The sequence below is a fragment of the Panthera tigris genome, chromosome A1 (assembly GCF_018350195.1).
Source record: "Panthera tigris isolate Pti1 chromosome A1, P.tigris_Pti1_mat1.1, whole genome shotgun sequence".
Lineage (NCBI taxonomy): Eukaryota > Metazoa > Chordata > Mammalia > Carnivora > Felidae > Panthera > Panthera tigris.
This window is the reverse complement of record NC_056660.1, coordinates 194,484,800-194,505,023: the sequence shown is the minus strand read 5'-3', so window position 1 is coordinate 194,505,023 and position 20,224 is coordinate 194,484,800. Positions and strand designations below refer to the sequence as shown.

Here is a 20,224-nt window from a genome sequence, read left to right as displayed (position 1 = left end):
TATGAGTGAAGTCATATGATATTTGTCTTTCTCTGACTAATTTCACTTAGCATAATACCCTCCAGTTCCATCCACGTAGTTGCAAATGGCAAGATTTCATTCTTTTTGATTGCCGAGTAATACTCCATTGTGTGTGTGTATATATATACCACATTTTCTTTATCCATTCATCCATCGAGGGACATTTGAGCTCTTTCCATACTTTGGCTATTGTTGAGAGTGCTGCTGTAAACATGGGGATGCATGTGTCCCTTCGAAACAGCACACCTGTATCCCGTAGATAAATGCCTAGTAGTGCCATTGCTGGGTCGTAGGGTAGTTCTCTTTTTAGTTTTTTGAGGAACCTCCATACTGTTTTCCAGAGCTTGCATTCCCATCGACTTTTAATTTTAAATACAAAGTATTCCAGGGACTGGCCGTTTGTGGTACCATATTCCTTTTGCTCTGTTCACTTTGCATACAGTTTTCTTTTAAGGGTTCTGGGCTTCTGTTTTTTATGTCCCTCGTTTTTCTCTTACACCAGTGTCTTGGCTTCACACTGAATGCTTGTCATCCTCCATTGTGGTTTTGGATACGAGTCTCTGTAGTGGGCAGTTATGGTGAAACCCAGACCAGACCCACTAGGAAAAGATAAAGCGTCTACAAAGAGCCGTGGTGTCCCTCTGGTCTAATGTGCCATAGAGATGGGGTTCTTGGAGATCCACAGGGAATGGAGCTTATAGCACAGAGGCAAGGGGAGGGCTCGCGGGTCAGACTGCCTGAGTTTGAATCCTGGCTGAACTCTTTATTAGGTATATGACCTTGAGCAAGTGTCTTCCTCATCCATAAAACAAAGTTAACATCTATCTCATAGGATTGTTGTAGACATTGAATGAGATAATGCATGAAAGTGTTTAGCACAGGGCTACATGCTTAGTAAATGTTAGCTGTCATTATTGTTAACATGCCCTTGTCTACCTTCTTTCCACTTCAGATGGTTCCAGACTTTGGTCCACTTGCTAAAAGGCAACATTGGCACCGGCCTCCTGGGGCTGCCTCTGGCAGTGAAGAATGCAGGCATCTTGGTAAGGATCTGCATTGGCAGGGGGAGTATCATGACAAATTTTAGGAGATGGTATGTATGTTTTTAAAATTTGCTTCATTTAAAACACTTAAAAATGAAAAGCTTTTCTCTTTAATTCAGCTGAGAAAGAGCAAAATTCAGGTGTTCGTTCACTTAAACATATTTATTTAGGGCCTTGTGTGTGCTTGACATTGTTCTGGGTTCTGAGCGTTATCAGTGAATAAAAAAGAGAGATTCTTGCCCTCATGTAGCTTACTCTGGGGTGAGGAGGAGTACTTTAAAATGTCTCAGGGAGTTTCTGTCAATAATATTAAGTAATGGATTCGTAGCAGAAGTCTGTTGGTTTCTTCCACGGTCCTTCCACGTCCTACTCCTAGGAGGCCAACTCTGAGAATTTTACTTTTTCTGTTATGATTCATCCCCTACAGACTGCAGTCTAAAGCCATTTGGTTTCTCTTAGAGTTGGAGCTAGCTCAGAGATGTGGATTGCCCTTAGCTAAGGGCATCTTTTCCTGATCTGGCATTGCTCTAATGAGACCTTTCCCCTTCCCTCCACCCCTTCCCTGTCTCTTCTTCCCAGAACATAGGAGCCTTCTGTTCGGCTGAATTGAAGCTGTTTTGGAACAGCCTTATGCTGTGTCATTCTTCTCCATGAGGTTAACTCTTTTGAAAGCATGCTAAGGTTCAGATCATGCCCTTCTCCCCGAGCTAACCCCCACGATCACATTCCTGTCTCGAACGTTGTGCCAGAAGTTCTGTCACTGGAAGGTGCCTTAGTAGTGTTTTGATCATTTGCAAATTCACTCTCTGTTGGGTTCACTCCTAATTCTACCTGCTTGTCTCTCTTTCTCTTGCCCGCAACACCTGTCCCCAGATGGGTCCCCTCAGCCTGCTGGTGATAGGCATCGTGGCTGTGCACTGCATGGGTATCCTGGTGAAATGTGCTCACCACTTCTGCCGCAGGTGAGCGCTCTGAGCTGCCAAGTTGTCCTTTGGGGTTCCGTTAGCCGCGCTGAAAGAGAGGACTTAGGCCACTCTAAATTCTCTGCGCTAGCTGCAGGTGGCTGCTGATTATTGCAGAACTCCCTTCCCCTGGTTATTTTTGTGTTCTTTTTCAGTTTGTTGTCATCTGTCGTATTTGCTTGTGTCCAGTGGACAGAGACCGCATTCTCATTTTATGTGCTTTGTAGTATTTACTCCACTGAAATGGTTCTGCCAGATGGTCGGTAATTATAAGGAAGTAACTGACCTGTTGATTTAACACTTCTGATCCTTGAAAGCATTAGACGCAGGACTCAGTGGTTTCTCCAGGGTGACAGGTGGGGAACTGGCCCAGGTCTCAGGGAGCTACCTGTGTTCTGTCACTTTGTTGAACCCACACACTCTGCCCTTCCTCTCTCCCTCTCCTCCCAGACTGAACAAGCCCTTTGTGGACTATGGGGACACAGTGATGTACGGACTGGAATCCAGCCCCAGCTCCTGGCTCCGGAACCACGCGCACTGGGGAAGGTAACCACTTCCCTCCTTCGTTGCAGCTGTGGCCTCGCAGAGCGGAGGCCCTCCGACAGGGAGGTGGGGCGCGGCACACGGTATAAGCAGTGGAAAGAGCATTGTTTGGGTCAGTGGATTTGGCTCCTAGCTCAGCTCTGCCTGCAGTCATCTGGTGACCTTGGCTGTGTGACCCCTTTCTTCTCTGGTCCTCAGTTTCCTTATTGGCCAACCTGGCTGTTCCCAGCTTTGGCAGTCTATGACCAGTGATTATTTTTTACTCACTCATTTGTTCAGGAAAGATATTTAAGCACTCTCTTGTAAGTCATGCAGAATAATTCTCGATACAGGGAGGGGGGATCCCCCTGGGGTGAATAGTGTGGTCCTGGCCCTTTGTGGACTTGTAGTCTCTGTAAGGAGAAGGATATGTGGAAGGCTCACGGGCAAGAGATCAGGAATAGTCTATACCAGTAGAAAAAGTGTCAGAAGCTAGAAGCACACCCTACGGGCTCAGACGGGGAGGAGATTTAAGGACGGTTACCAGTGCCAGATGCAAAGTGCACATGATAGGTGCTTTAAGGGCAGGGCACCGGGCAGGAGAAGGAAGGCTTTAAGGAAGAGATGAGCTGAGCTAGAACAAATGGGTTTGTTGGGGAAAGAGACATTTCAAGGGGGGAGGGGGGCGGGGAGTGTTTGGAAATTTCTCCTTAGGGTAAGTTTCCAGATGCCTGGAGAGAAATATTCTAATTTTCGTTTCCTGTTTGAGGAAATGGTATATTTAGAAGTAGAGTTGACATCAAAGGCTGAATCCTTTAAATTCTTTTTAAATGGAACTGCATTAAATCTATGTTCTCCAGGAAAACTCCCTTTTTGTGTTCATAGGGAGGTTTTATAGTTTCACACATAGCTTCCTCCTGTGATACAGGTTTATTTTGCGATTCTTTTAGCAGAATCATTTTCTGTGACTGGGAGAAGCCATCGTGCCAAATGGCCACCATTGGTTATTTGGTTGGCTGGTAGTTGATTGATTGTTTCTCCCCGCCCCCTTCCCTCCTTTCTTCTCTCTCCTCTCCTCTCTCTCTGTTTCTCTTTCTCTCTCTCTCTCCCCATTTCTCCTCCCTCCTTCCTTATTTCCTCCCTTCCTTTCTTTAATGAAATTAATGTCTGTTCATGGTAAATTTTTTTTTGAGCAAGATACACGTTCATAAAGTGAAAAATAAAAGTATCTATTGGTTACACTTGCTTGGGTATACTTTTGGCATTTTCTGTATGTATACAAACATACACATGTTCTTAACATTTTTTACACAAATTGACAGTATTATAAGTACTATTTGGAAGCTGTTTCTTTGTTTGTTTGTTTGTTTGTTTTTTCAGTTAAAGGTCCTGGACCTATCTCTATCAGCACATATAGATTTAACATACTCTTTTTCCCTGCTGTATACCTCTCCATTTAAGAATGGTCTTGCATTTACTCATTTTCCTTTTGATGATCTTTTAGGTTGTTGCCAGCTGTTGCTCAGGGCTTCCATCAGTCGTCTGTTTTGGTACATCTGTTTCTGTGTACTTATGTGAGAGTAGGCTGTTTCTTAGATCCATATTATAGAAAGTGAGCGTAAAGGGCTCCACCTCCTGGCTTTTATGCTGAGGGCTCCCTGTAACTTTAGAACAAATAGTGTGAGACAGGATAGGCAGGCCGCGGGGAGGGGGAGGCCAAGGGCTGGTCATTGGTCCTGGGGTGTGTGCTCCACTCTAGCCATTCTGATCTCGGGATCACCCGACCCCACGCAGCATTCTAGAGAAGACAGAGGAAGGGGACCTCAGCATCGTCTTCACCCTCCTCCAAAGCTCCAGACTGGTGGCACCTCGCACTGTTTCTCCTTTTGTCAGGGCACCCTCATCCTTGTCACCTGGTGGGAAGGGGCTGTGATGGCCTGGGAAGAAGCACTGTTGGAACACCTCTGTCTCCGGGACTCTCTTGCTTTTCATTCTCATGATGTTTGTATTCTTTCCTTCCCCTTCTACAGGCACCTGGTGGACTTCTTCCTGATTGTCACGCAGCTGGGGTTCTGCTGTGTCTACTTTGTCTTTCTGGCTGACAACTTTAAACAGGTAGGGCCCTGGTTTAAAAAAAAAAAAAAGACAGAGAGAGAGAATGGCAAGAGATAAGTGGATTTTGAGTTTAGGATTCCTTCTAAGCCAGTTTTGGTCAACAGAAGAATTAAGAGTTTAACACGTTATATAGAACGGTGTCTTTTGTGTAATTTTGTCTAAAGACCTATGACATTGAGAAACTTCCAGGTACCTTGTCTATCCTCCGGTCTTTAGATAAGATGTGTTCAAACCCAGCTCAGACAGTTGGGTTGCTGATGACAGTTATGAAGATCTCTGAAGATGGTTCACCAGCCACAGACTCCTGAATGGCGTTGTTTTCCTCCTGAGCCCCCAGTTAGGAACCCTTTTGGGTGGGAGGTCCACCGGCCTCTGTCATTTGAGAGACTTTTCTGTTGCTTTCCTTCCCCTCATTCTAGGTGATCGAAGCGGCCAATGGGACCACCAACAACTGCCACAACAATGAGACTGTGATTCTGACGCCCACCATGGACTCCCGACTCTACATGCTCACCTTCCTGCCCTTCCTGGTGCTGCTGGTTTTTGTCAGGAACCTCCGAGCCCTGTCCATCTTCTCTCTGTTGGCCAACATCACCATGCTGGTTAGCCTGGTTATGCTCTACCAGTTCATTGTCCAGGTAAGAGCCCAGGCTTTCCCTCCGCCTGTTATATAATCAAAGCAGCAAACAAAACAAGTAAGTGGAACATAAATAGGGATATGTTACTTACGTGTGGTATATTTCAATTAGGGGTTCTCAACTTTGGCACTGTTGACATTTTGGGCCCGATAAGCTTTTTGTCGTGGGGACTGTCCTGTGCATCATGGGATTTTAGCAGCATCCCTGGCCTCTACCCACCAGGTGCTAGTAGCAGCCACTCCCCAAGTTAGGCCAGCCAAAAATATCCCCAGACATTGCAAAGTGTGCTGAGGGCGGGTGTGCGCGTGCCAAGTCACCCCTATTGAGATCACTGGTTTAGACTTTTCCTCAACTGGATAGTTAATATATGGATCATCGTGTAATGGGAAAATAGACAAATATTAAGATGAAAAGAAAAATCAACTTCTCTAACTCGATATTTATTTATTTATTTATTTATTTATTTATTTTTACGTGTTTGTTTTGAGAGAGAGAAGAGAGAGAGCACAAGCAGGGGGAGGGGGAGAGAGAGAAGGAGAAAGAGAATCCCCAGCAGGCTCCGTGCTGTCAGCGCAGAGTCCAACATGGGGCTTCCTCCCACGAACTGTGAGATCACGACCTGAGCCGAAATCAAGAGTCGGACGCTTTACCGACTGAGCCACCCAGGGGCCCCTGTAACGTGATATTCAGATAAAGTAATTCCTTACCACTCCAGTTATATATTTATTTGTCAAAATTATAAATCCAGTATTGCTTCCCCGTGCCTAGCCCACGGGGGCAGGTCTGTGGGGCAGTGCAAGAGAAGACGTATGTGAATGGGTAGAAGACGAGGCGAGAAAAATGTGCCCTCAGTGTGGCCCTCTATGGACGAGACAATGTGTTTTGCCAACACTCCAGAAAAAGAGGAGAATGAAAGCAGGTGAATAAAAGCATAACTTTAAAAAAAGGTATTTAGATGTAATTACTCAAAGGACTCATCAGTGCATACTCATTAAGATGCAGACAACACGAGCATCGAAAACCACATCTCCACCCCGAGGCTCTTTCAGAGACTCACTGTGTGTGATTGGTCTGTCTCCGTGTAGGTCCTGTGAATGCATCTACACATAACACGGGCAGTATCCTGGTTTGAATTGTGTCTAGTACGTAGAGAAATATATAAAAAAAAAGTATGTTTTGTTTTGTGTTTAACCTAATTTTAAAAATTATTAGATGTGCTGTTCCTCTACTTCGCTTTTTTGTTTCTGGGACAGCACTAGCGTGGCAGGGAGCTTTCCATGTTGTTACACATAATTTTACCTCATCCTTTTTCATTGCTGCATAGTATCTCAGAGAATAGATGTGCCCTAGTTTATTTAACCAGTCCCCAATCAGCGGACCGTCAGGTCGTTTATAATTTTTTAGTGTTACTTTAGTATTCTGGCAGTGAGTTTTCTGAGGCCTTTCTTTTTATGGCCATGTAGAAATATTCCCCCAAGGTATTTTTCTAGAGGTGTAGCTGTTGAAGAGTATGCACTTTTGAATTTTTATTTTGCCAAGTCGCTTTTTCCAAAAGCTTTTCACCAATTTCATCTAGGTTCCCTTCCATAGTATGTAAGTAGCCATCACTAGACATATCAATCTTTTTAATATTAGTCAATCTGACAGGTGAACATTAACTCATTTTCACACGGTCTACTTAACAGTGACCCAGTCACTCACTGATACGGTTTCTAGGAAAGCAGCACATTGTAAAACAGGTTTTCCTCTACTGAGGAAATGACATAATGAATTTATTGTTTTTCTTCTGTCTTAGTGAGTCAGATGGGTGGCCGATACTGACTTTTCTTCCGCAGAACTATTTTTTAAAAACAAAATAAACTGCTGTCTGGATATGTCCCATTTTTGATGAGCATGGAAGGAGGACCCATGAACGCATGATTGACCACTTCCAGAGAGTTTTCTTCTCTACCTCTGGCAAATTAAGTGAAAACAAGGAAGGGTAAATAAATGCATGATTTAACGTTGTAATTAGAGATCTGAATCAGTGCCTAGGACACACCGCAGTGGACATTAAAGCGAGCGAGGCCACCTCACATAGACGTGCACACACACTGCATTTAGTCGTTGGACTGCGGTGGTTGCCGTGATCAGAGGGCCGGGATGGGAACGTGGCTTCCAACAGTGTCTCCGCCCCAGTGGAAGGCAGTGTCCGTTTAGAGCGTTGTCTGTGCGTAGAGCAAACTTGCCCTTGCAGATGAGGCAGCCCCGCCAATTTCTTGAGTGTGAGTGTGAGCCTGCCTCTGGGCTTAGCCAGGAGGCATGTGTGGTCACACAGTGCTCTCAGCGCTGGGGAGGCTTGGGAGAACGGTGGTGTGGCTGTGAGTCGAGCAGGATCATTTTGATGTGCATAGGTCAAGATGCTCCCTTTGGGTCATTTTTGTGGCTGTGTTGCTGCTGTCTTGTCTTGGCGTCTTCTGCTGTCCAGTGTTTCCGAACCCTTCCGCGGTCCCGAACGTGTGTGACCGGTGCGCTTGCTCCTCGTGCAAACACCATCTTGGAAGCCGACCGAGATCCTCCACCTGTGCAGGCTTCCCCATATCTTCACCACCTGGAATGACAGATGGCATGGTTCTGAGCAGAGGGCCTCCCCCGGAGGGGGCTCCCAGTAAATGTTTTTATCACTGCATTTCCTTAATTCTGAGATGCAATGTTTTTCATAGTTAGGATATTTCCAAAATTGGAGTACATCTTGCAATCCTTATGTACATTTAACAGCATTTTCTCAGGAAGCTGTTATCACTGAAATTAATAATATCATAGAACTGAGGAGGTAATATGTCAATAATGAGCTGATTTTAATTTGTATGTTTCTTTGCACGTTAAACTTTTTCCGTTTTTTTAAAAGTTTATTTGTTTATTTTGAGAGAGAGAGAGAGAGAACACGCACAAGCAGGGGAGGGGCAGACAGAGGGGAAGAGAGAGAAAAGTCCAAGCACTAGCAGTGCGGAGCCTGATGCGGGGCTTGAACTCATGAACCGCGAGATCATGACCTGAGCTGAAGCCAGGAGTCAGATACAACTGACTGAGCCACCCAGGTGCCCCTAAACATTTTCCACTTAAGTGGTTGGTCTCTTAAGTCAGTAGCAATTATTAAGTATGGAAAATTATAAATTCCTTCTGCTGGTCTCATTCACACCAGTATCCCCAGACATGGATTCTGAAATTCCCTCTCTGATACTTCAGCCAGATCTGATGTATGAGCCTGGATAACAGTCAGCCACTAACCAACAGATTGCTCCTGTTTCCAGGAAGCTTCCAGAAGTTACACTGTGACTCAGGAGTAATTTCAAGGCACTGTAATTTCACTCTTTGTCTCATCGTAGAGCAAAAATATTTATTAGTGTGTCTTCATTCCAGGTACTGAAATACTTTATAAAGAGATCTAAGCAATTTCTTAGAAGCTCAGGAAGGAAAAAAAATGCATTTTTAAAATTATATTTTAGGGAAACTATAGTATAATTGCTTTGAAAACTTTCAAAGAGAAGCCTATTATAGAGATTAACGTTAGATCTCCTTTTGTTCACTGGTACTATTCTGTCACACTGTTAGAGCATGCCCCATATTTGTCTAAATACCTCTATAGTTAAACCAATTTTAAAACATTATAAAGGCAGCTTAAAATTTTTTTTTAATGTTTATTTATTTTTGACACAGAGACAGAGCATGGGTGGGGGAGGGGCAGAGAGAGAGGGAGACACAGAATCCGAAGGAGGCTCCAGGCTCTGAGCTGTCAGCACAGAGCCTGACGTGGGGCTTGAACTCACGGACCATGAGATCATGACCTGAACCGAAGTCGGATGCTCAACCGATTGAGCCACCCAGGCGCCACAAAAAACATTATAAAGGCAGCTTAAAAAGCAATTCTTATATTTAAGCAGTGTATTCGCATGGTTTCAAAAGCCACATTCTGAAAGCACAGCTCCTGTCCCTGTTGAGTCCTGTTCCTTTGATGCTCCGTCGCTGGGGGCCGTTGTTCAGTGGTGAGCCAGCTAGGATTCTGTGTCTGCACCTCCATGCTTCAACACCTGTACATGGTACCTGCAGTTAACAAGTGCTATGGTTTTCATCTGCCTATAACTTTAAATGCTTTTTATTTTTTTTGCCATTTTATCCCTAATGTTCCAATACTCCTATCATGTGTGTATCAATAAAATTTTTCAGGTGTTCAAACTGTTTTATAAGAATTAAAAGAGAGAAAAGCAGCTTTATCCATGTGGAGTGTTTATGTAGTGGCATTATAGTGAATATGCAAATTTTAAAAGTGAATGTTCTCACTATTATTTCGTAAGCGGTTTTTCATGTGCTCTTAGTTATCTCAATTTTTACTTTAAAAATAGCGCATAATCAGGTCGCCTGGGTGGCTCAGTTGTTGAAGCGTCTGACTGCGGCTCAGGTCATGGTCTCACGGTTCGTGGGTTTGAGCCCCACGTCGGGCTCTGTGCTGACAGCTCGGAGTCTGGAGCCTGCTTCAGATCCTCTGTCTCCCTCTCTCTCTGCCCCTCCCCTGCTCACGTTCTCTCTCTCTCTCTCTCTCTGTCTCTCTCTCAAAAATAAATAAGCATGTATATTTTGATTTTTTTTCCCTACTCGGATTCAATTTCTGGGGATGGGATTACCTAATGAAAGAATGTGACTATTTTTATGCAAGCTCCAGCATTTGAGTTTTTTATAGTACACTGGGATATAGTCTTTCCCCAAAGCAAATAGGGGTTTTCTAAGCCTGAAGGGAAAAAAAATACAAAGACTAAATGTCCCCGAACCATGTCAGGTGTCAGACTTTCTCCTTTTAGAGGATCTTGAATCTAGGAAAAGGTTATGACCTGTCTGATGTTGGAGTTCAAATCTCGAATCTCTGTATAGCCTTTGCTTTGTTTTATTTTCTCTTTCAGAATATCCCAGACCCCAGCCGCCTCCCCTTGGTGGCTCCCTGGAAGACCTACCCTTTGTTCTTTGGCACAGCCATTTTTGCGTTTGAAGGCATTGGGATGGTAAGAGTTTCGCTGTGATTCTGTGTCACCCTTGGTGTCCTTGAGGTCTGCTCTTTGGAAGGCTGAGGAAATGCTGTTAGAAATTATCTTCTGAAACTTATCGGCCAGCTCCTGAACAGCAATGCAGAGATTCCACTGGGGTTTTGGAAACAAATTGTATGTGATTTGAGAATGTTTGCCTTCAAACCCTCTCTGTTGCATATTTATCACCTATGTGGGCAATAAGCAATAATACATGGCAATTGGGAGTGCAGGGTCTAGAGTCAGACTGACTGGGGTTGAGTCCTGGCTCTCCCAGAGAACAGCTGTGTGACCTTGTGTGAGGACTTAACTTCTTTGTTGTTCGCTTCTGAAAAGTGAACTTAATGATTAGTAGTTGTTAGGATTCAATGAGATGTGTGTAAAGTACTTTGCGTAGCCCCTGACACACAGTAAGTATTTAATAATTTTTATTAATAATACTATTGATTTTAGAATTAAATCAGTAGCTGCACAAATAATGTCTCTGCCCTGGAACATTGGTGTGCTGTATTTTTTGTGTGTAGATAAATGGCCTTAGCTCTCACTGCTAGTTAGCTTCCCCCACCATTGCTATGATTTCACCAAGTTCTTCTCCTAAAGAGAGGAATCTGCCACTCATTTGCACCTAATTTGATTTTTATTTATATTTTTTCATAATAAAGTTCCAGAATTCTTCCTTGAAGAAAATTAGTAGTACTGTTGGCCAACAGCTTAGGAAAAGGGAAGAAGACACTTTTCCTTTCAGGGAATATCTTTTTATCCCCATTTGGTTTCCCTGTCACTTGATATACTTTTAAGAAAACCTAGAAGCTGGATCGATTCTTTTGTCAAAATACTAAGGAGTTGCCCTGGTGGGATTGGTGCGATGTATTAAGGCCCTAACATCACGGGGGAGACTTTCTGAGGGATTAGTGTGTAAGTTGTTGTCCCAAGGTTTTACACCTTTCCCTTTGCTCTTTCTTGGAGCTTCTCGCTGCCCAGGAAGATGGTTTCACCTTGACTCACAAACACAAACAGAACCCCGTATTGTAGCAGTGAGAAACGAGCTCTCAAGTGCTTGGGACTGGAAATAAGAGATTGAGTAAATGTGGAAAGCTGCCTGGAGATCCTGGTTCTGAAGGAGCATTGTGCGGAACTTAACCAGTTTTCCCTGACAGCACAGTGCAGACGTTGTTCTTTGCTCCTTTCATTAGCCAAGGCCTGGATGTGGAGTCATCCTGTGATCATTATTATCTGTTGCTTGAGATTTCTCTGTTTCGACTCTTAGTTTGGATTTGAGGGCTGTTGAGCGTGTGTGGGTGCAGGGCCCCTGCTCACTCTTTGTTCATGGTAGGCTCTGTGTTTGTGCCACTGGCCCAGGCCTGGCAGACATAGAGGAGACGGGCTGCCTGCCCTCTGGCTCTCTAGACTGTCCACGAAAGGTAACCGGAAGCAAGCTTAGCAACTGTTTCTAACCGGATGTGGATCACCTGAAGCTGGAGGCCCCCTGCGCTGGTGGGGGAGGGGGGTGGTGTCGAGGGCCGGTTGGAAGTGCAGGGCTGTGGCTCCCTCATGGCGCCGGGCCTGCAGCGGGCCCTCCCTGCCCGCCGGGGTGTGTCTGGCACAGACCCACTCTGCCTCGTGACTGCAAGCGTTCAAGGAAAATGAGTGTCATGACAAGATCAAAGATGGTTTGTGGGACAGCTCGACACTGTCACTCTTCCTTGTGAGCCCGGCCAGGTGCAGGTGGTAGCAGGTTGTGAAGTTTCCGGGAACTAGAATGGCAGTGTTCCCTGACCTGTGTTTTGCATTCTTTGGACAGGTTAGCAGAACTGTGGTCTCAGGAGAGGTCTGCTCCCCATCGTGCCGGGTGGGCATGAGGTGGGAGGGCTGCCGGCGGCCGTGAGGCTGTGCTGAGGGGCAGAGAGCACCCCCCCTCCCTGCCCATGGGGCTCCTGGAGCCGGAGGCAGAGCACTGGCCTGGGCAGGGGTCCTGGTCCCAGTCCGGCCCACGCTCGCCTCCCCGCACTTCCCGGCTCACACAGCGGGCTCTGCCTCTCCTCCAGCTCTGAGGAAATAGCTTGGATTTGTTTCTGTCTCCTGGGGCTAAAGCAGTTATTTCTGAGCCCATTACAGTTTTGTTTTTCACCATTAATGTTCCTTTTTCCTGTGTTTTCTCTTCTTTCTCACTACTCTTATAGGTTCTGCCCCTTGAAAACAAAATGAAGGATCCTCAGAAATTTCCGGTCATCCTGTACGTGGGAATGGCCATCATCACCGCCCTGTACATCAGTCTGGGGTGCCTGGGGTACCTGCAGTTTGGAGCTAACATCCAAGGCAGCATAACCCTCAACCTGCCCAATTGTTGGTACGTGGGGAAGGATGGAAGCGTGGGAGCCCTGGACGCTTGTTTCATTTAGTTTGTAGTTTTTAAAATGTTTACTTGTTTATTTTGAGAGAAAGAGAGGGGGAGAGAAAATCCCAAGCAGGCTTCACGCTGTCAGTGCGGAGCCTGATGTGAGGCTCCATCTCACGAACCGTGAGACCATTACCTGAGCCGAGATCAAGAGTCGGATGCTTAACTGACCGAGCCACCTGGATACCCCTGGATGTTTTTTTAAATTCATGGGTCAGAACGTGGATTTTCTTCCTACTCACCCCTTAAATCAGCTTACTTCACTTTAGCCCACCACTGCCACCCCCGCCCCTGCCCCCGGCCAGCACTGTCCCTCCTTGGCCCCCCACTGAGCCCTTTGACCCATCTGCCTGTCCTAGTGTTAATCCTTCTCCAGGTCTGTTCTCCCATTCCCTGTACGAGCCAGGACTCCAGTCATGGGTGCATTCCCTTGGCGAGAGCCCTCAGGGGCCTCCCTTTGCTCCTCCAGCAGAGACAAAAATCTGCAACGTCCCTGTCAGGACCACTCCGGCTCTAGCCCTGCCTGCACCTCCTTCCTAGTCCGTGAGGAAGACTTAGTCAAGGAGCCACTCTTTCTGAGAAACTTTCTCTGCTGTTCCACCCGCCACAACCTCCAGGCTAGGTCAGATGCCCCTTCACTCTGTTCTTACAGGATCCCATTCGGACCCTAGCCTAATTCCTGTTCCAAAGCGCTATAATGTTCTGTTTACCTGCACTGTGATCTCCCTCCACCGTAAGCTCTGCATTCTACCCCAGCCCCCGGCACAACGCCTGGCACACGATCATCACCCAGTAGATGCCTTTTGAACAAAAAGGAGGACTAAACGCTAGAACTGTGAGGCATGTTGTGAAGAGATGTTTTCAGGGAGCAACTGGGGCATAGAGGGTAGGGGCGGTCTGCCATGTTCACCTCTGTGGCCTTGGACAGGTCACAGCTGCTCACTGCCTCAGCTCCCACTTTGGGGAACCAGGAGTAGTCATTTCTTCCAGGATTGTCAGGAAGACCAAATGCTATGTGTGAGAAAGTGCTTCGTCATACTCTCCTGGTGCGATCAGAAGGAGAGTCTGCCCTGAGCTTTCTTCTTTGTTTAGAGGGGGGATTCCTCTGGAGGCGTATGCCACATGGATTGGTTGATCAGGTAGTATGCCATTTCTCCCTAGAAATCTGAACCTGGAAGGGCCAAGCATCCCATCGGTTCACCTCAAGCATTCCAGACAGGGAGAAAAGAGGGCGAATAGGCTGGGTTCCCAGCTTCTGCTGTGCCTCTCCCGTGGCAGTCACCAGCTTGATGAGTGGGTGGAGGCCTCTCACAGTGGACTCGGGGCTGTGGGGAGCCCTTCTGTACCTCACTTTGCTTAACTCTTGGTTACTATCTTGCAGGGAAACACTGAGACATACTGAAATGCTTCCTGAAAAGGTAGCTGTCGCAGGGTGTGTCTGAAGCAACAGTTCTGTTTTGAAGATGGGAATTTCATTGTGGAGGGCAGCTGAGCAGACACTGAGAAGCTTATTGAGTGCCCTGGGGACCAGGGAACCTTTCAGGCTGGCCTGGTTGACCTGCCTGTGCATGTTGTTAGAGCTCCGATCAGTGAGGCATTGTACAAAGGCAGGTTGAAAAAATTGAGAAGAGTGTTTATTTGGTTTTGTCGTCAGTGTTTAGCCCAGGGTGCCCTTAATCAGCAGGGGTCTGGGGACAAGGGTTGTGGTGTGGCCAGCCAAGTGGCAGTCCTGCAATGGGCTGTTGTTTTCAGAAAGTCTTTCCCTTTCGCTCTGATGCCTGCTTTTAAGTTTCCAAATGTTCCTGCCCTTTCAAGAGCCAGGTGGTAGGTTGGCATAACTGAAGATGAATGGATCAGGAACAGCAGAAGCAGCCCACATAATCTAAAGCCGTGGATGAGCACCTGTCGTCGTCCCTTTGACACTCCAAACCCAGCTACTCTCATCTTTCCGCCTCCATTCAGGCGCGATTTATTTAGCCATCCCTGCAGGTGACGATCCTGCTTCCAGACTTCCCAGCACTCCAGAAGGCTTTGGTGTTGTACCGAGTTTAATTATAGAGGCACCAGCTGATTTTTCCAAAACGTTTTTATTATCTATTCTTGGAGCAAGTAAGACCTTTTGTCAAACTCAGTCTCTCCCAAGATGTTCTCCTGTTTATAGCATCAGAACATCTTCTAGGCATTAAGTTCAACCACAGAGAAACTCCATGCACAATATACACAATGCAGTCACCACTTTTAAATAGATTTCCAACAAGGTGGGGGAGGCCAGTGTTTCTTGCTGCTGAAGGCATGAAGGTCTTGCTTGAAGGGGAGCTTTTGCTAAGGGGCAGGGTAGCCTTCCCTGGAATGATCATTTCAGATCCATGAGTACTTATGGATCAGGCTTGTTTTCTACTCTGCACAGTTCTAGGCAAGAGATAAGACAGAGCTATCTGTTGGTGAGTTAACCGTCTCCGAGCCACACGTGATGCAGTGGTAGGAAGACAGCCACAGTGGTGTGGGAAGATGGGTTTTGCTCTTGCTTCTTGGTCATGTGGTCCCCTTCTGATTCTAGGGAACAGGGAATTGAAAGGGAAGGATAGAAAAAGGCCTGTTATGCTTTAATTGCATTTTTGTTTTAATTTTTGAAGGGTTATATGTCCATGGTAAAGATTCCAGCTGTTCAAAGTGTAGACAGAATATGTTTGTTTCCATTTGCTTCCCCAAGTCCCCAGTTTTACAGTTTACCATTTCAGAGGCAACCACATTACCAATTTCTTGTGTTTCCTTTTGGGGATGTTTAGAGTATGTAAGAATGTCATATGCATGTGTGTGTGGGGGGGGAGGGAGTGTTTTTTCCTTCTTTTTCCTTTTTTTGGACAATTTGTAGCACACTGTAGGCACTGTCCTGCTTCACGCATTTTTCACTTATGTATTCTGACGCTGGTTCCGTATCAGCACCTGTAGTTCTGCCTCCTATTTTCACAGCTGTATGGGACACTATGATGTAACTAGTTCCCCACTGGCTAACATATAAACTGTTTTCAGCCTTCCATACGTAAACAATGTGACAGTGACATACTTGGAGGGAAAAATGTTACGCAACGTGCAAGTATGTCTGCAGGGTAAATGCCTCGACATGAAATTGCTGGGTCTGAAGGACACGCGCGTCGGTGACTTGGATAGACATGGCCACGGCGAGACCGTCTTGCCCCCTCACTGCTAGTGCTGTGGCATAGAGCAGGCTTTGGAATGGGTCTCGGCTCTCTCTCTGCAGGCTGTACCAGTCGGTCAAGCTGCTCTACTCCATTGGCATCTTCTTCACCTACGCCCTCCAGTTCTACGTCCCGGCCGAGATCATCATCCCCTTCTTCGTGTCCCGCGTGCCTGAGCACTGCGAGCTGGTGGTAGACCTGTTCGTGCGCACTGTGCTGGTCTGCCTGACATGTGAGTAGAAGACGAGATAATTGCTTTGGTTTTGTTTTTTTTTTTTTCTCCCCAAAGGGCACCCAGTCCTCAGGGCTTTCTTGAGGGAGAAGAGCCTGGTGGACTGAAACAGTTGTAGTGTGTGAGCGGGGAACATGGCCTGATGTCTCAGGTGCGTAGTTGAGCCCCGGCCAGACGGTGAAGTGAATTGATTGTATATGTACTCGAAAGGGTATGGGAAGGAGAACACAAGTTTATTTGTAGATATGGTGTAAAATGCTACAGTGGTGGTCATAATTCATAGTAAAGATGTAGAATTACTATCCCGTGTCCTTGGGGTAAAATAAGGCAACAGTGTAAAAGAGAGCCATTTAAACCATATGCATATGAGTATAGGTTACTTTGATAGCCACTACATGTTTATTTGTGTTTTCAAATAATCCTTTTCCAGTGTGACAATCTATTGCTTAGATTTCATGTTGGGCCTATATGATACTCTTCTAGACATTTACTAAATGTGTTTCTTAGAAAATGTATACTGATTAATCTAGGTGTTTGATTTTTACCTTTGTGTTTTATTTCTCCTCCCTGACCACACACCCTGGAGTGTGAGTTAAGAGACAAGATATTACTCTACTTGCTGTTGGTGGAAACCGATGTACATTTTAAAATAAAAATCAATTTTTCCTTTTTTTTTTTTCTTTTTTGGTAGGTTCTGTGAGTTGATAGAATAGAGAACCCCTGAATAAATTGGTCTATAATACCTAATGTAAATTTCTAGGAGATTTGCAACTTGTTTCCAGATCACAGTACTTGAATCTAGATGTTACTTTTTGGCTATGTTGGGCTTTTTATTTTATTTTTAAAAATTGTGTTATTTTGGGAAAAGAATTATCTTGACTTATTATATTGAGACTTCCGTGGGAACTTCTTAAATTATCCGGTCCAAGGCTCTATGTTTGGAATAAAAATAGGCCTGTATGATTTTTAAATTGAACCAGAATGGAGTGTTTTAGGGATAAATGGTGTGAAAGTTATCTAGCATTTACTCATAGTGTGGAAGATCAGAAATGATGTTATGGGTTAACTGTTGACAAGAGAAGGGCAGTAGAGGTTAGACATGGGGGATAGACTAGTGCCTATTCCAGAATAGACCTCCTCAGGGAATAGTATCGTGCCTACCTAGAATGGACCTCTTTAAGGGAACAGACTACTTCCCATCCCAGAATGGTCTCCTCAATAGAGCTGATTGTGCTTATCTCAAAATGGACTTACTTGAGTAAACATTCTGGTGTGTATTTCTGAGTAAACTTCCTCAGAAGAACAGTCTAGTGCCTATCCAAGAACAGCCTTCTTCTAGGGAACGGACTACTGCCCATCCCGGATCAGCCTCCGCATGAGAACAGCTTAGTGCCTATCCCAGAATGGTCTCCTCAGCAAGACTAATAGTTCTTACCCTAGAAAGGACTTGAGGCACCAGTCTCAAGGAGACAGACTAGTGCCTATTTCAGAATGAACTTTTTCAAGGTAACAGCCTAGTGCCTATCCCAGAATAAACCCTCTTCAAAGGAACGGACTAGTGCCTATTCTAGAATGGGCTTCTTCCAGGGAACAGATGAGTACCCATCCCAGATGGGCCTCCTCAAGGGAACGACTTAGTGCCCATCCCAGAATGGGCTTCTTCAAGGGACAGCCTGGTGCCCGTGCTAGAAGAGACCTCAAGGGACAGCCTAGTGCCTGTGCTAGAAAGGACCTCTTTAAGGAAAGTGCCAACCCCAGAATGGTCTTCTCAATAGAACTGATATTGCTTACCACAGAATGGGCTTCCTAGGGAACAGGCTAGTACCTATCCTAGAATGGTCCTTCTCCAAAAAATAGTCTAGTGCCCATCCCAGAATGGACCTTTCAAGGAAATAGACTGGTGGCTCTACCAGCTAGGACTTCCTCAAGGGAACTGAACAGTGCCTATCTCAGACTCATCTGCTCAAGGAATAGACTGGCTCCTGTCCTAGAATGTCTCTTCAAAGAACAGACTAGTGCCTGTCCCAGAATGAACTGTCTCAAGGGAACAGACTAATGCCTGTCATGGAACAGATTTCTTCAAGCCACCTGCAGTTCTCTTTCTCATTTTATTTCAAGGATGTGGGTGAAGCTCAGCGTCCTGAATCTTTGTATGGAAGGAGGTCACTAGAGCTGAGGAACCAAACCTTCTGACTTAATGTTGGGCATATTCTGTCTGAGGATTTATTGCAGGGTGGGGCTGGGGAAGAGCCAGGCAACGAGTGGACTGCTTGCATTTGCCAACCCTAGCAAGTTGATGGCAGCCAAGAATCTGACTTCTCCTTATAGCCTTTGTTTGGCAGACCTTCTGGCCCTCTGTAGTCCAGCCTATAGAAAAAGCCCACTCAGCAGCTAATCCAGTGCCCAGAGCTACCTACAGGCCACTGCTGCCCTAAAGCAACTGAAAAGGAAACAATTGTAACGTATCTTTGCTTTTCTAGTAATTTGCCTTAATATGCGCTAAAATGCTCTGGATTTTGTTCCTATCTTCTGCCTGCAACTGTCATTCTTTAACACAGATACGTGTGTTCCTCTGTGGATGGTTACCTCTAAGTATTGAAGTCCAGCCTTCATGTGTACAGTGTATAATGTCAACTCTCAGTGTTCTGATTCTGGAATCCAAAGGGTGCTGGAAGCAAGGATGGGATGGTTCAAATAATTGGCTTTTTTCAAAGTGGTTTCTCTAGAAAAGGTAGGTCTGTCTAGGCAAAATGTGCTCTAACTGCCTAGACACCAGCTTCTCCTTGCCCAGAGAGCTGGGGCGGTGATGCTGGGCCTGATTCCTGTCCTGGCCCCATTTTCTTCTCAAACCTGGCTTAGCCTCCGGCAGCATATGTCTTGCTTCCTGCCAGGTTTCTTTCCACCGCGCCCTGCAGGAGCCAGGAGTCTCTGATTCATAGACCTCATGCTATCCTTAGATGTCTCCTGGATTTTGCTTTGCTTTTCCTGACTCTGTCTGTGGGTCTCATCTCCCTTCTACAGCATGATGCTCAAAGGACTCAAGCTGCTTTTGATCTGCAAGTGCATTCAGTTATTTCCCTTTCTGTGATCTATTGTGACTTAGCATTGCATCGTCAGCCTATTAAATGATGCAGCCTTTTCATCTCTGAACACCCGGGCTTCTTTTCCCTTCCCTGGAGACTGTGAAGTGATTGTGGGATTCAGGAGAGGCATTTCACTGCAGCACCAACTTAAATGTATTTATATGAGTTTATTTTGTTTTTGTTTTTTTCCTGTACTTTCAGATCTTTGCTGCATAAGGTTATTTGGTGTATGATTTTAGAACTTTGCTGGAACTGATTGTTTTCTATTACACCCATACATTTTAATAGGAGCTTGTTTTATTGCTATTTATGGTGTTTTCTTGTCTTTTTCCTCCTCTTCCTTACCCTCTACCCACCAAAGGAAGCAGGGGAATTTGGTCCAGACTCATTTTTTTTTTTTTTTTTTTTTTTTTGGCATTGGGAATTTGACTTTCTCGCCACTCTCCCCCTTTTTGCAAAGACTTCTGTGTCTACTCTTTGGTGCTTAATTTCAGACTCTTGGACAGGAGGGGAAGGGAAAATACATGCATCAGAGAATGGTGTTCATTGTGTTGCGATTTCATATGAAACAGTATTTCTTTCCAGCCCCTATGTTTCAATTGCAGACTTCGCAGGTCACCTATGTGCAAGGAGGAGAGGCTGAAAGAGGCTGGTGCCAGAGGGAGTTCAGAAGTGTAGAAAGAGTAGTTCTTTTGGGTTCCATGAGGCATTAATCTGTCCTTCAGTGCTTTGAACTAATTCTCTGTGGCATTTCCCATGTGAAGCATCTTACTTCGGTTATATGTGAAAATTTCAGAAACCTATTGTTGAAGACGTAATAACATAAAGCCTTATCAATTAAAAGGCCTGTGCGTAGCTGTGGAACATTCCAAGCAGCCAAACCCTGTCAAGCATGAAGCTGCCAGGTCCGAACAGAGTGGCTTCTCAGCAGCTTGTGCTCCCTCCCATCCCTCCATCTTGCAGCT

General features: G+C 45.5%; 1 protein-coding gene across 4 annotated transcripts in view; it reads left to right on the top strand.

The window, feature by feature from the left end:
* The window catches only part of SLC36A1 (solute carrier family 36 member 1), a 62,675-nt gene that overhangs the window by 32,844 nt on the left and 9,607 nt on the right, over nt 1–20,224 (top strand). For all 4 annotated transcript variants that reach the window (XM_042993931.1, XM_042993936.1, XM_007093421.3 and 1 more), the window contains exons 3-10: nt 974–1,064; nt 1,938–2,026; nt 2,477–2,572; nt 4,579–4,663; nt 5,083–5,301; nt 10,233–10,331; nt 12,533–12,699; nt 16,007–16,176. In XM_042993931.1, the coding sequence (XP_042849865.1) occupies nt 974–1,064; nt 1,938–2,026; nt 2,477–2,572; nt 4,579–4,663; nt 5,083–5,301; nt 10,233–10,331; nt 12,533–12,699; nt 16,007–16,176 (1,016 nt within the window). The remainder of the gene's footprint in view (nt 1–973; nt 1,065–1,937; nt 2,027–2,476; nt 2,573–4,578; nt 4,664–5,082; nt 5,302–10,232; nt 10,332–12,532; nt 12,700–16,006; nt 16,177–20,224) is intronic.